The sequence below is a fragment of the Cygnus olor genome, chromosome 6 (genome assembly GCF_009769625.2).
Source record: "Cygnus olor isolate bCygOlo1 chromosome 6, bCygOlo1.pri.v2, whole genome shotgun sequence".
Classification (NCBI taxonomy): domain Eukaryota; kingdom Metazoa; phylum Chordata; class Aves; order Anseriformes; family Anatidae; genus Cygnus; species Cygnus olor.
Window position 1 is genome coordinate 20923621 of NC_049174.1, and position 16623 is coordinate 20940243.

At 33.1% G+C, this 16623-nt stretch overlaps 1 protein-coding gene and 1 long non-coding RNA gene across 4 annotated transcripts in view; one reads left to right on the forward strand and one right to left on the reverse strand.

The window, feature by feature from the left end:
• LOC121072246 (sodium channel protein type 2 subunit alpha-like) overlaps positions 1-16623 on the forward strand; it is a 72896-nt gene that overhangs the window by 46609 nt on the left and 9664 nt on the right. For 2 of the 3 annotated variants that reach the window (XM_040561689.1, XM_040561690.1), the window contains 5 exons: positions 5127-5244; positions 7568-7722; positions 8393-8566; positions 13626-13748; positions 14037-14318. In XM_040561689.1, the coding sequence (XP_040417623.1) occupies positions 5127-5244; positions 7568-7722; positions 8393-8566; positions 13626-13748; positions 14037-14318 (852 nt within the window). The remainder of the gene's footprint in view (positions 1-5126; positions 5245-7567; positions 7723-8392; positions 8567-13625; positions 13749-14036; positions 14319-16623) is intronic. The other variant, XM_040561692.1, reaches the window with a different exon arrangement.
• Positions 1-16623, reverse strand: part of LOC121072255 — a 97942-nt gene that overhangs the window by 40144 nt on the left and 41175 nt on the right. The gene's annotated exons all lie outside the window — the stretch shown is intronic.

The window sequence follows — 16623 nt, forward strand, 5'->3', positions numbered from 1 at the left end:
CACTGCAGTTTTCTCATTTAAGAGAAGCTAAAATAATAGGATGAAAGACACTCCTGGGAACAATCAAACAAACCTTTTTTATGCATCATGTAGTCCTTTTGAATTTAGATGTAATAATTTAGTTTTACTCATGAAGTTTGCATGTGTCTAAAATTGGAAGTTAGTAACGCATCAGTTCAGGTCTTTGTCAATAATAGTTGTTTTTTGTGAATTTAGTCCATTTATTTGAGTGTTTTGTTTATTTTATTATTTTTTTTAGAAAGACATAAAACATTTTAAGCAGAAAATCTGTGTAGGATTTAGGTGTCTGAACAAATCTGGGTATTTTAAAATAATTTAAAATGAGGAAGATAAGATAGAAAAATAAAAGTTAGGAAAATCAAGAATAAGGCTAAAATGAAGGCATTTATTAAAAATACAAAATAACAACTAGTACCTTCCCAAATCTCTAAACTAAGGAACTCCAAAACTACCAACCTGTGTATTTCCTGTTCATCATTTTCTCTTCTGAATAGGCAGGCAGTTCCACTTGCCATTTAGGAATCATTGACGTACTCCTTTTCCAAATACATTTTTTTTCATGTGTTTTTGTTGTGGGATCCTGCATTATCTCTCATGTACTCTTTTGTGCTATATTATATACTAGAAGTATTTCAGGTATCTATTTTGTGACTGAGGAGCCTGCAAGCTATTCAAAAAGATGATCAGTCTTCCTAGTGATATTTCAAACCATTTTAGAAAAGGCAGTCAAGTGGGAGAGAGTAGACCATGGTAGTATTCTATCTTACAGGTGCTAAGTATGGGACGATGATTTTGTTTTGATGGATATTGTTTATGTGACTCTGCTTCTGTTTCAATCTCCTACTGCCATGAATCTGGATAGGTGCAGAACAGTGTGTAAAATAGCAAACCAAGTATTTAGAATGTTTTGACTCACAAAAACTTGAATTTTCATTTGACTCTCGCATCACCTTACTATTGCTTTATTTGGGTAATATTATGATAATTTATTTTTTTTTAATTGATGTTGGACTAGATGATCTTGGAGGTCTCTTCCAACCTAGATGATTCTGTGATTCTGTGCATGTCGGGGTTTTTTTCCCTGTTACATAGAGGTGGGGAGAGAGGTTTTGTTTTTATGTTGGCTAAAAAAAAACAGTGTGTGGAGATTACTCTCGGTATAATAATTTGTGAGCCTTATTTAGAAATGTATATTTTCTTCATAAAAAATACCCCAATATAAATAAAAATGATTGTTTATTGTTATTATACTTTACTGCATAAATATATTGTATGATCATTATATTTTATTGATTATATATATAATTTCTATTTTTATTATTAATATAAATGAAAAGACCCCAATAAACCTAATTTTACTGGTTGTACTTACACTAAAGTTCTATACTCGGGGGGCAGTCAGGCTGAGACTAAATGAAAAAATAAGATTTGAAGAAATATTTCCTGCTGAAAATAGAGCTGATTAAGCAGGGAAATACTCAACTGATGGAATGTAAGTGGCATGACAGAAGTATGCTAAGAGTTTCTATTGCATTTCTACTTAGTAATATTTTTGGATTTTCTTATCTAAGAGACTCCTGAGCATATTCACCAAAGGGCTCTTACTAATAGTTGCCTTTTGCTTTTAACTCTTAGAGAATTATGAGCTGTTTGCTCATTGTTTTGTCCTCCTTATTTTAAGCAACACTGATAATTTATTTCCTAGCTTCTTTCTACTAGTTTTTTTGTTTTGATTTTTTAAACATGATAGTTTTTCCCTTTTATATCAAATATTTACAGTAGTGTTGGTAGTATGTGTGATCTTTGATTTGGAAATTGGGAACTGTATCAGATTTTCCTTTACTATTTGAATATCAAATTGTGAACTATTTGTTATAAGTTGATGCACAATAGTTGGCAGCATGTGAATGATCAGTGAACTACTTATTATTCACTCTTGTTATGGAGTTTTCTGTAAATTTATCATCTGCAATTTTGCACGCTTTCATTTGTTGTATGGAAGATGATGCTCATTACAGTTTGACACTTTAATTACCTCAAGCAATCCTAAGTGGCTTCAGTGGAACTATTTGCTGTAGTAAAATTATTCTTGTATGTATTTGTGCCATTGTTCCTTCAGAAAAAAATCATGAGCTCCAGATTTTGACCTTATACCAGTACTGGAGATATTTGTATAGAAAAAGTTAACATATTCAAAATTTGAGTTATTTTCACTGCCAATGCTAATAGTTTCATCTTTAAAAAATATATTAATGAGGGAAATATATTAAAGAGCAAAAATATTTTAGGTGCTGATTTGCAAACCTAATCAGCCTTTGAATACGTGAGTTGATCCGTTCAATCCAGTGCTTAGTGTATATTAAATGAGGCCTTCTTACCTTAGTTTGGTAAACTTTGAAGAGCAACCAAATGCTCTGGAACATGAAGGGAATTTTTCCTGAAACTCCAGTTACTGGAGTGGTTCACAAAAACAGTTGAATCTCTGCAAACATTGTGCATGGCTGAGAAACTACCTGAATTTTTAAATTGGTCAGAACAAGAAGCTTTTCTATACATACTGATTTTTAGTGTCAGAGTTTTTTTCTGTTGTTGTTTGATACTTTTTGTCTTAATATCAGTGAAAAACGTGGGCATAAAATACGGAAAAGACAACTGTTGTTTAATTAAACCTGTAACTCTTCAAGCCCAGGATTATATCCTACAGTGTCCCTAAAAGAAAGAGGGAACCAGACCAGCTGTTCTTGGTATCAAAACAGTTCATAGAGCTTCCAATTTGCCTCTAGAGTCAAGAAAATTCTTCTTAAACTAAAAAAATAAAAATCTCAATAATCTCTGATTATTCTACCATGGAATAAATGAGATATATAACTTCATGTTTTAAACTCATTGATTCTTTGCAGTTTCTTCTGTATTTACAGTTCTTCTTTTACTGTTGCTAGTACTTAAAAATATATGTATTTTTTAGTTGAGTTCATGTCATCTGCTCAAATGGTACACTAATCAGCTTACAATTTAGACAACCCAGGGCACTTTATGTTGTTCTTAATTTTCATTAACACCGTGACACAAAATGTTCTTACTCCTAATTATATATATTTATACATATATAATTATTTAGTTATGTTTTGTAATTCAATTCATTATTTCAGTTTAACCACCACTGCTGCAGCATTTTGCAAAATATATGCTAAGTCGTGGAATGATGAAAGCAACATATTAATAAATGATGTGTATATGTAGAGCTATTCTCAGGTTTAGTAGAATTTGTGCTTGGGAAAAGTGTTGTTGTGAATATTGGTATTTTAAAATTAGCACTTCTAAAAATGAAAATGACATGTTCACATTAAATATGAATAACTTTGAGGTTTTATTTCCTATTATCAATTTCTAAAGTAGCTGCAAATTAGGCAATATCAAATTGCTTTTTAAAAAAAGTTAATGCAGAACACTGAATTACTTTTTCTTATTCAGTAGTCTCTGCCCTCTTTCACAAGTATAGCGAAGAAAAAAATAGATTATTTCATACTTCAAATCGATTTGTCCTCCATCATTTCAAAAATGAGGTGTAAATATTGTGAATATAGTTTCATTGGATAGTGCCCGCAACTTGTCTTGTTTTATTTTAAATATCTCTTTAAGTATCTTTTAATCATGCAAGTCTAGCTAAATTCATGAAAATTCATGAAAAAACATGGTTAATTCTACAAAATTGAGGCTGTTTTACAAAGTGTGCTTACATCATTCCCTACAGACATTTAGTTGTGTTTCAGTGAATCCATTACTGACATTATGTACTTTTCTGATAATAAGATCGTAAAATGACAGAGAATGCTGTGACCTAAACTACTTTGACTTAGTTTGGTACTCATACTCAGATCAAGTGTACGGGACACCACGGTCTTCCTTTAAAATCTCCAGAGTATGGATTTAGTGCAAGACACATGAAGATTACAAGATAAAAAATAAATTCAGGCGTATTCTTTTCTTAGCATTTGTTTAGTAGTAATTTAAATTAATATCATTTTAATTATTTTAAAACACATATCCTTATTTTCTGGGTGTTAACTGTACAGGTATGTGTACCAGAGTAACAGGTAGTTTCTGAATGCACAATGTAATACATATGTGCATTGACAAAAGAGAATGCCAATTAATGCCAGTTGAAATGTATTTATCATACTTTGTCCTTTTTGAAAATTTTAATAGATATGAGAAAAAACATAAATGTTCATATGGTAGTGATAATTATATGCTAATATATAATGCATTATTAATTTCATAAATGTGTTCAGATTTGAACATGAATTTGAACATTTCTGTAACAGGATTTTGTATCAATCCTGTTTTTTACTTTAGCACTTTGCAATCTAGATGATAATAATGATCTTAAAACCAAAAGTAAATAAATGTATTATCTGTGGTCAATGGTAACCAAATTTTATTGTCAATTTTTGTCATATGCAAAAAGTAGTTAGCTTGCATCATTCTGACGTTTAAGATGCCAGTGAAAAAGAACTGATTTTTTTTCCCTTACTTTCACATTGTGAAAAAATGTCACTTTATTAAAATCAGTCCATAAAAGTCTGCTACATTTTCTTCCTTGGACAGTTTATCCTGATAGTTCACAGTGTAACACACTACTGTCAAGGATTTACTGTCTTAAGATTGAGAAGACTGCTATGATGAAAGCAATTACCAAGATAAATGAACTTAAAGCATACTGTATAACTCATATTGGTTTAAAACGTAGCAATGGAGGTGTATTTTAAGAAAACAACAGCAGAACACAAAATCAATGGAGTATGTATCAAAAAATCTACTTGGTGGTAGTTAGCTTCAAGGAATGCTAACATCGTGCTGTAATTGGACCAGGAATTCTGAAATTCAGTGAAGGATTACATGATACACTTTGTAATCTATAGGTAGAAAGTTGGATGATTTATGCACATTTCAACAGCATTGACTGCTATATGTGGATGTTTGTGTGTGACAAATATTGTTCTTACTGTTACTTGTACACTGTGTTGCATGCTTAATGTTAATTACAGTTCCAAAAATGTGAATGTTATTAGAGTATAACTGCTACTATGGAATTTTATTTTCAGAAGCTAAATTTTTCCAGCTCATCTGAAGGCAGTACAGTTAATTTAGCTCTCTTTGGAGAAGAAAAAGCGGAGACTGAACCAGAAAAAGCATCAGAGCTACAGGCATGTTTTACAGAAGGTATGGAAATAAAATGTGGGGTTAGCAATTATATTTGAGTTGTTTGCAACAAGCATTCCCAGTCCGAAGAAACTATTCTCTAATGCAGTCCCATATCCTTGTTTAAGTCTTAGGGTAAGATTAATTTTGCCCTTTGTAGATGGTTGTACTGAAGACAACAGAGCCATTTTTGTGATGCAAAATTAAATATGTGTGTTTGATTATTTATCATGATAGATGCAATTTTATAAACTGATTCTTAGCAATCAGTATTCCTGTTGATTTAAATGCCAGTCTCATTAGTGAAATCTGTGAGACCAAACTGTAAACCAGGTTCACTCCACTTAATTTGAGCTGCTTCACTGAGAAGCTTAAATCAGAGTCATGTGATTACTTGTGTTCCCTCCATAGTGCTAGAAAGTAATCCAGTGGATGATTCACATCTTGGAAAGGCTGACTTAGACAACAGACTTATTATCATGACATTTCACTAATGACTGGGGGCAGGAAGGTATGCGCATAATGTAGTATGTATGTATGTGCATAAATATAATGAGGGATGCAACATGTGAGTCAAATTAAATGGGTTCAATGAGATCCTACGTTTTCATTCAAGTAAAGAAGTCTAATGGCATACTTGAATGTCCTTAGAAGACTGTTTGTTTTAGTTCTGCACAGCAATATCCTTTTATAGGCTACTGAAATTTACCATATAGGAGCTTTTAACTTTTTTTTGTGATATTACAGGTTTTACCTTCCATTTAAGTCATGATTAAAAGAAAGTCATTCAAAATAAAATATGTCCTACGTTAATGCTCTTATCATTGTCATGTATTTATCAGCTATGCCTTTTGATGTAGTGTTATAAGTGACACCTTTGACTTAGACTAGGGCTTTTGTCCTTAGGAGTATTTATTTAAAAAAAATGTTTTGGAATATGGGGCGATGTGCACGCTCTTGATTAAAAATATTTATACTTCTCAAATACTTCTATATTGTATTACAATTCTTTGTTATAGTATACACTATCTGTTATTTTTGGGGTAGAGTTATTTTCTCCATTATGTAGGCATTTTAAGGAGTTGAAGGTGAAGTACATCATGATCTTCATCATGGTGGTAGTTTTATGTGAGATGATGAAATTCACTGTAACCTGTAGCACGCAAACCTAACAACGCTTATCGGAAAACTAGAATACTGCCTTTGGGACCCTTTAAAATAATTTAAACTTGGTTACTTTTCTTTAAAAATGATTAATCTCATAGAAAGGAAAGCCAGGTAGTGAGGTTTGTGTGTTTCTGTAGGCTGTGCAAATAAACTTTTTCGGTCCCGTGATGTGGTAGGGAGCCCTCCAAGGTGAGGCTTATTTTGCAGATGGCTATCACGAATCTGTACCATGTGGAAAAATTTCTCCACTATGCTTAGAATATATTGCTCTCGTCTACTCATGTTTATCTGAGAAATTACGATGTGTTCTTCAAATTATCTTGAATTAGTGAAAATATAAGTTATTTAAAATATTATTAATGGAAAATAATATTTCAATATACGGTTTAAATAGTTATTGGAATTGAAAATGTGCCTACAATATATCCTGTTAAATTACCTATACATCTTTTTTTTTTTTTAACATTTATTTGAACATTTTCATACTGTTTATGTAACTTCAGTGTACCTGCTCAAGCAGGGATTTTCAATTTTGAAGAGAAAAGTCCAATCTATGGATAAAGAAGTCAACTCTTACTAGGTTACCTTGGATGGGAATCTGGAAATTATTTTATAGCTTCTAGATTATATTGCAATCTCCAGTTAAATCAGGTGTTTGTCATGAAAGGAAGTATCATTAGTCAGCTCTCGAAGTATATACCAACCCTCAATATAACTTAAAGGGTGTTTACATCTGTGTGGTTTATTTAAACAGTAGCTGAGAGGCAAATGTCCTTTTAAAAAAAGCTTCTGTACTCTTGAACTCTAGTTCATGTGAAAGTTTTTACATTTTTATGTTTTTTGTTTCTACTCCCTGGCAATTCTAATGTGCTCCCTAGTTATCTATATATAGATGAAAAATGTGTTTATAAATGAGAATTAGCTCAATTAGGTGACTAGTTTTGTTTTTAAGCTTAATGGAGTATAAGGGTAGTAGGAAAAAAAAAATAAATCACTTCAATGCAAGCCTTCTTATATCCCAGGTATTAAATCAAGAAGGCAAGGATGCTTTACGCAGAATCCAGTAACTTGAAAGGCTGACTACCTCATGAAACAGGAGCTAGATGAAAGTGATATTGCTGTTTCAGAATAATGAGAATTCTACCTTAAAGTGGCTTGTTATTGTTTATGTTGTTAGGCTGTATACAGAAGTTTAAATGCTGTAAAGGCAATATAGAAAGCACAAAAGGAAGAATCTGGTGGAACCTTAGAAAAACATGCTACAGGATAGTAGAACACAACTGGTTTGAAACATTCATTGTCTTCATGATTCTTCTCAGTAGTGGTGCTCTGGTAAGTACACCCATAAAAACATTGTCTATGAAGAATGTTTTATCAAGAGCACGATTATAACACATCTGTGGTCATAAAGAAAAAAATCAGAGTTGGTTGGAAAGAGAACTTGGAGTGAAGTTCCTAGAATATTTTCCCAGTGCATATAAAATAAATTATTAAAATTCTGCTGCCAAATAACCTTCTGCAGATCAGTTTTTGATGAATACAGGGTGATACATGTGTGAGTGCTTATTGAGATGATTGTTTAAATTCTTGTTCAAGAAATTATAAAAATCATACAAAATCATGGAAAAGTTTTATGCAGTAACTGGAACAGTTATTCTGCTGTAAATTAGAATAATCTCCAGCACTAGTACAGATACTGATTTCCTTGTGTTCTCTCATTATTCACTTCTGTTAATTGGCATTCTGTGTTGACTATTACTCAAATTTCCAAAAAACTTTTTGGCAACTTCAGTCATTATATTGTAATCCCATTGTTGGGAGACAAAGTCTAAAATTTAGCATAAGCAGAGACTACAAGTATATCCTGGCTTTTCAATGTAAAACATATAAAGATGACAGCAGTTTCACCTTGCCTTTTTTTTTCTTCGGTTCTTGTGGCTTAATTTCTAGTTTGTAAAGACCTATGAATATCTGACTTACATACAACCTATATTTCCTACAGGCTTTTGAAGATATATATATTGAGCAGCGTAAGACTATCAAGACCATACTAGAATATGCTGATAAAATATTCACTTACATCTTTATTCTGGAAATGGTGCTAAAATGGGTGGCCTATGGTTTCCAAACTTACTTCACTAATGCTTGGTGCTGGCTGGACTTCCTGATTGTTGATGTAGGTACTATAGTCTCTAAGTAGCACACTGATTTTGTTTAGGCAGGTTGTATTATATAGCTATTATGTGATACATGCATATGCAGTGAAGAATACAAATTGCGTTAAATATCAGAAAAATGACATGCTGGTGAATAAGTTTCCATTGTAATTGTTCCATAAGTAACTAAATCTGACTTTATGTATATATATGTTATCATTAACTCCATCTCTTCTGTCTCTGTTTTACTGCTCTGGGTCCCACTCAGTGATTGAGGTGTATCATCTGAAAGGTCTTAAGTCTTCTGGATTTGGTGACAAAGCAAGGAGGAAGACACAGAAGGGAGAGGGAGGGAGATTTAAGTGAGCACATAGGGTTAGCGTAGGACAGTTGATCCTGAGCTTAATGAGTCACTGATGAAGAACTGTGGGGAGAGAATATCAGGCTGTCATGAAGACAGCAAAAGAAGGGGAGGGCAGCAATTGAAGTAAGGATAACGTTTGAGGAAAACAAAGTAGTGATAGCTTATGGATTGCTGCTGACGAATGATTCCTAACTTTTTGCAATCCTCATTTTGACTATTACTGGGTTGAAAGAATAATTTCAGTGCAATTCTTCCATTTTTCTTTGACTTATGATTTTAGATTCTTGTTTTGGAAGCTGAAATTACTTTGGTTTTGTTTGGCAATGTCTCAGATTATAGAGAATGTCCCTTTTAGCTTCTCTGAGTTGTTCTAAGAGGAAAAAAAGCTGGATGTTAGGTGAAAGTATTAATGTTTTTCAACAATTGCAATAAAGTGAGGTAATTGCATTCCAAAGAAATTAATGAAATTAATGACATTGCATGATATTAGCATATGTTCTTGTAAAGGAGTTCTTTTTGCATGGACATTATAGGGGAAATTCAACAAACTGGCGGGGCAAACTAATCAGACGGAATCTGGAATCTAGAACAGAAATTATTTGTCCCTTACCAATATAATAGAATATTATTTTTTTAAAATACTTTTTTTTGGGGGGAGGGGAGGGGGGTTAGGGATGGAAGAAAGGCACAAGTAGTTTCATCAGTCTTTCTCATTTAACTGTGCTTCAATTTTTAACATCTATTACAGGGGTGGGGGGAATCCCCAATTGGAGAAAATGGGCTAACTTAATGAAATGAGAATTAACATGTTTTCTTAGAGAAGGAAGTTTTCTTTTCTTTTTTTCTTCTCCTGCTGGCTTTCTAAGATGGTTTCTTTACAGAACCATGTGATACTTGAATTTCCATTTCTCTGTCCATTGTAATTGCAATTTGTGAACATGAAAAATTAATAAATAAAAATCTATTACATCTTAAGAAGTGTTCAGATTTAGTATAGTTGTACAAGACTGTATTGTGAAAGGTTGATCCTGCACTGTGGTTTTGTTTAAGATATCCAATTTAGCAAAGCATACCATATCTCCGTAACAGTAGATGTGGGCTATTCCCACTTTTCAGTGATTTCAGTGCTTTTGTGTAGCCACCTTTATCTCTTGCTGGTCATGCCTACGTCTTACGATCTTATAGCAGCAGACCATAGTATAGTTTATGGTGGAAGGCACCTCTGGTTTTCTGGTCAAGCTCCTTGCTCAAAGCCAGGCCAACTTAGAAGTCAGCTCTAACTCAAAGTTACTTGAGTTACTTGGGATGAATATGCAGTTTTGAATGGAGATTCTGCCACACTACTGGGTGATCTTTTTCCAGTGTTTGACCATCTGTGTTATGTTTTTTTTTTTTTTATTTTTCCCCCTAGAAAACGTCTGGGGTGACCTGCTTATAGCATTTTCTAACTTTATTGTAAGATTTGCTTGTACTGTTTTAATGTAGTAGTAAGTAACTTAAATTTTCTCTTACTGATGTTCTTCTTTTACCTGTTGGTTTAGGTAACAAGCAGTGTGCTGACCTTCAGCTGTTGGAATCTATCTTTGCTTTATCTTCCTGTCTTACGCCTTTATTCACTGGAGATATTTGACATGCCACTACCAGTCTAAATAAGTGTTTCACAATGAGGCAACATTTTATAGGATCTTCTTGTGCAAACTCTGCTGTACCTGTTGATCTAACCTCTCCAGCTGTCTCCTGTTAGGGAAAGAACCCCTGTGTTACCCATAGTTACCATAGGCTCATGTAGTGTTTGACAGCTTACTTGAACTACCCTTAGAAGAAAGAAATCTGCATCAGATTTCCTCATGTGTAGATGCAACAACATGTGACAGCTATTAGGAGTAGAAGACTTGGTGGGGACACAAATCATTGGTTCTCACTAGAAAACAGCAGTCATCAATCAGCTTTTTTTTTCTGTTAATCCAGCTCAACTGAAGCTTTCAAAAATTATTTTAGATTACCACAAGAGTATTAATGTTAAAAAAGGAAATAAACCTTAAGCCATATTGATTGTCCAAAGCACAAACAGTTTAACAAATCCAAAGTAAGATGTTTCTACCTTTAGTTAACAGAACGTGTTTTTCTGTGAGTGCCCTGTATGTTAGTTAGGAGAACAGAAAGTTTAAGTGAAGCTGAGGAGGATGGATTCTGTCTTAAAAGTATTATAACATTGTGTTTTATGTATTTTCCCTTTCTTTTCGTTACAATACACCTATTAGATTTACTGTATTGGAGAAAGTATATACTAATATTGTCATTTTACATCACAGAAATGTTACAGTTAGCACTTTTATATATAGAGGAAAGCTTAGAGCTGCTATCAGGTACTGTCCGAACTGTGGTCATATACGAGGAGGAGGAGATTTAAAAAGAAAAAGAAAAAAAAAAAAACAAATAACAAACAAGTGCACACATGCATCTTTGCACGCACACAAACAACATCATGAGATGAACTATCCTGCCTCTCCATTTTCCCCTTTTAAAATAAATAAAGCAGAAAAAAAATGCAAAATTATATTTCACTTTCTGAAGAAAGATATTGTTATGGCATCATTAAGTAGAAATGTACTAATCAGGAAGAGGATTGCTTTCTATGTAAATATAATAATTGTATTATCACTAAGAAAATCTGGTTATCTGACAGATTTTCTCTTATCTTCTCTAGAATTGTAGAAGTATGACCTTAAAGTCTTGATGGATTAACGCTTTCTACAATAAATGTTTCTCTAGCATTTGAATTTAAAGAAGCAACATTATTCTGAAACTGAGTATTATAGTTGAGTTTGTATAGGAATTAGAATTGCTGGAATAAACAAAGGTCTTCGCACTCAGTGAGTGTGCTCTTTTTCTGGATCTTCTCGTGAAAATGGAAAGTTTCTTCTTGTGAACTACCTGGCCTAACTATAGTTAGTTCAGCTGGTGAATTTTGTAAAGCTTTAGATGAGTTATTTCATAAATGCAGCAATACAGTCATCTATGATAATGCATTGTACTGATCACTGACTTGTATTTCATATATTATTCATATATATTATTATTCATATATATTGCGCAGATGTTGAGTTCCCTAACTTTATTTTGGTTTTATCTAGTTAGTGTGATTTACAGAATCTTGATTTTAAAAACTCTTGATTTTATTAAGACTTTGCATGCTAAGACATTTAAAAGACATTTTAAAAAATAGCCAGTTTCTCCTCATTTTCTATGTATTTTATAATGTGCCACTGTTTAACCTACTTCAGTACTCTAAAGCAAATAGCTATAACATATCTGTGAGCTTCTTAATCATTCTTGGACTTTTTAACTTCAATTTTGAACTTAAGACACTGGAAGCAGTTCTCTTTCTCAAATGGAGATAAACATAGATTTTCTTCTGGCACTCCATATAAAGACTTTTAAATATCCAGCTTGTGGAAGTCTGTAGAGCCATAGCTCACAATTAAGTTATCAACTCTGTCGTAACTCTTGTGACTGTCACAGCTACTGTTTTCCAGGAAACTGCTGTCCACTGTTACATGCATTTGAGTGCATTGCTTTTAGGTAATTGTACTAACATTTGTATTTATGTAGCCCATCATACAGTTAGTATTCATGCTTATCAGTGTCCTGTCTGACTCACCATATACCACTTCAACGACTTACCATCTGCAGGAAATATTAATTACTAGTTATTCATATATTGGCTATTATGTGAATTAGTTCTAAGTGCAAATTAGTAGAAGCAAATGCTGCTGGGTCAGATTTTATCATGTCTGTAATTGTCAGTCTTAGAGTATAGTTTACTGCTTGAACGTTGCACGCAGAATGGGATGGGTTTTTAGTACATTACAGGCTTTGACTGAGTTTATTCAACTTTTTATTATTATTATTATCCAGATAGTAATGCCCTCACAAACTTCAGGGGGGCTGATGTCGGAAGTGAAAGAATGCTTGGAATTTTTTAAGTGCTGAATCTAATTGGCTACTACTTTCATTTGAACTCACTGCAAAATTTTAGTGTAACACTTACACATCTGTGGACATACCTAATCATGTATCCTTTGTAATCAATGTCAGAACTCCATGTGGTTTTTGCTTTCCGCTTGACTGAGAATATTTTTGTGACATTTGAAGCAGAAGAGTAAAGCGTTGTATTCATCAACAAATGCAATGGATTTACCCTATTTAGTATATTCTTTTTTTTTCAGCTGTTCTTTCACTAATTCTGAATCCATTTATTCCCTTGTGTTGTGTGTCTTTATTAATATTGTATACAATGATGCATTTCATTGTTTTAATTTCTAGTAGTCCTCTTAACCTATTGCAGTGGTTTGTACTAAAATATTGGATGAATTCTTTACCATTAAGAACTTATGAGAAATGCAAATATACTATTTGGTATGTTGTCTCAGACAGTAATACCTGAGAAAAATGTCGCATGTAATTCAACACAGCCTATGCCCTGCATTTTGTAAAAGTATTGTGTGTTTTTATATATGCATAACAACATGTCAGTTATGAAAGTTTCAGAAATCATAAAGTCTCTTCTAGTTTAAATTGTTCTGAAATTTACAGTCACCTTTATTTTTTCTTTCTGATACCCAGATTGATGTTTTCTTTCCAGTAGGCATTATATTTGTATTGTGAGGCTGTTCGAAAATTTAAAAATGTTAATTTTATATTCTTTCATCTAGGTCTCCTTGGTTAGCTTAGTAGCTCATGCCCTTGGTTTCGCAGAACTCAGTGCAATTAAATCCCTCCGAACATTAAGAGCTTTGAGACCTCTAAGAGCTTTGTCACGCTTTGAAGGCATGAGGGTAAGAAAAAAGGAAATCATGAAATAATGTGTAAAACAAATTCTTAAAAATATGCTTAATAAATTATTAAATCACTGAGGAACTCCAATCTGCATGTGAGTTAGCAAGGCACATAGTAACATGCTTTATTCTATTCTGTGTATTTCTATTTTTATTGGCATTATATCAGTGTATTTTAATGATTTAATCTAAATCTTCTGCTTTATTTGGAAAAATAAATGATTGCTGATATTTATATATAGGCATGTGCATACAGTTTTTAAAAAGCTTTTTTCTTTTGTTTATTAGGTGGTTGTGAATGCTCTTACTGGAGCAATCCCATCCATTATGAATGTACTTCTGGTTTGTCTTACATTCTGGCTAATTTTCAGCATCATGGGAGTAAATTTGTTTGCTGGCAAGTTTTTTAACTGTGTTAACACCACAACTGGTGCTCAGTTCCTACCAGAAGAAGTTGATAATATGACTGAATGTGAAAATCTTATGAGCACTAAGACAGATGTTCGATGGAAAAATGTGAAAGTAAACTTTGATAATGTTGGAGCTGGTTATCTTTCTCTGCTTCAAGTCGTAAGTGTATAAATTTTGATAAATTAATTTGCCAGCTTTAAATTTTGTAGCAGTAATATTCAGTTCCATAATTTCCAATATTATTTTACAATATATGCATGGATAAAGGATTTGTTTTTATAAATGTGTTCTATTAAGCTATTTATAATTGATTGTGGTAAAAATCTTATAGATTCTATGGCAATTTTGGAAGAGGCGAAATATCTAATATCTGTCACATGAGTATAAAATTCCTTTGCACTCAACCACTGCTATCTTTCCAAGTTCTACAGCAGTAAATCTAGTTAATATAAATAAATAAATAAATGCAACTAGGATTAATTTTCTACCATGGTAGTCAAATAGATGCATTCTACAGCTCATTTAAATAAAAAGAGTACACTACTGGTATGGAAATAAGGAGATGAAGGAAAAAGTTTTTAAATTCACTTTCTCGTTTCTGTTTTTTCCCTTCTAATAATTCCTATTAGCCACAGTCTAGTTATTGTCTGTCAAGTGTTCTTTGTTTTTTTTTTTGTAGATAATTTGTAGCTTGTTTCTAGATGAGCAGTTGCCAAATTTACTACTGGTAGATATCTAAGCACAAACCTCTTTTAAAAGCAGCACATGTAGGTTGGAGCCAGTAGGACAGAAACATGTATTCGTAATCAGGTTCACTTGACACACTGCTTCTGGGAAAACAGTTGTGTTCATAAGCACTGGCCATTATTCTGTCTCTTAAACTCTCCAGCTGGTAGTGAGTAGCTAGTATTGTGCTAGAAAGTTACTATCTGATTGCTCAAGGGAGAAATAGTGGCTATTTCTAAATGGCACTAGGCTATTGCATAATTTACTGATGTAGAGGACAGCAGTGTCTATGCCTTTGTTACTTATCTTGCATAGAATTGTTCAGCTATGTAATGTTTCCAGTAAATGAAACATTTATACCTTAATATCATGGTGGACAGGAGTATTTTCCTGGAGTATTAGGCACACCTGGATTTATTTCACTATATCTGATAAACAGTAGAAATATTTGAATTCCTGAAAATTTTTCATGACAACAAGTATTAACATTACTGTTGCCACACATAGTCACTTCCTATTTGGGTTTGAATAGTTAGTCTTTTTATCTTGTTTCTGGTAACAAAAAAGTGACTTTCTGGAACACTGTTTCAGGCTAAATTGTTCAGAAATCAACAAAACTGGTAGAAGGACAGAGGTGCTGGTCAGCTTCTCTTGAGACAAGGTCTTGATAAAAATGTGTTTTTTCTCAGACTCCTACAGGCATGGTTTTTGCTCATTGCCTTTCAGCACAGGAATAGCAAAAACAGATGGAGAATCTGAAATATTTAATATTGGTGGTAGTTTGCCGCTCATCCAAAACTCCGAAAGCTCAGTTGGGCCTGGTTAGCCATTATACTTCTGAACAGTCAATTAACTGCAGTACGGTAAACTTAAACTTCTGTTTATAACTTCTTTTCTCCTACTACTCAAGCAGTTCATCTTCTCTGGGAATTCTCAGTTTTCTTTGTGAGAATTAAAGGGAGGTAGTAACTTAAATGCTGGATTCTGTGTTATATTTCAGTGAAGGACTCTGTTATATGCAATGAAGTTGAATTTATACCACTCATTCAGTAACTTCGTTCAGTAAAAGATACCTGGGCCCACTGTCACACCTCTTCTCCCTGTCACAACCAAAAGAAAATTTCTTAGTTGACAAAGACTTGATATGTTGAACAGGGCAGAAACATTTTTTTTTTCCTATGTTGTGAATAAGATACAGTGTCATGCTGTAGTCAACACTTTTTCTATACCTACTAGGCAGCTCAGGCTGATAATTAACTTTTCTTTCATTTTCCACAGCCGAATGTAAGGATTATGTTCATATTGGTAGAAAATATTAAAATGTGTTATCTCAATGTATATGGTAGTAGATACTATTTACCTGTTTCAGATAATAGAGTTATATAATCTTTGCATTCCACGCCTATAATAGGACACAGCTTACACCATGTTCTGCAATTTTTAAGCTTTGTTCACAAAAATCAGTCAGGATAATCAGAGAGTGGTGCCCGTATTGAGACAGATCTATTATATTGATGGTGTCTGTTTTTAATCCCTTCATTTGTACTTCGTATATACTATGAATGTTGCTAGTTAAAAAAGTAAAATATGTAGACATTGTAGAATCACACAGGCAGAACTTTCATTCCCTTACCACCATACTGAACCACAGAGAGGTTATTTTCAGTAATCTCGCAGTCATTCTTACCAGACACAGGAGGTACAAAATCTGTGCATAAACTGGACAGCAAAGAGATTA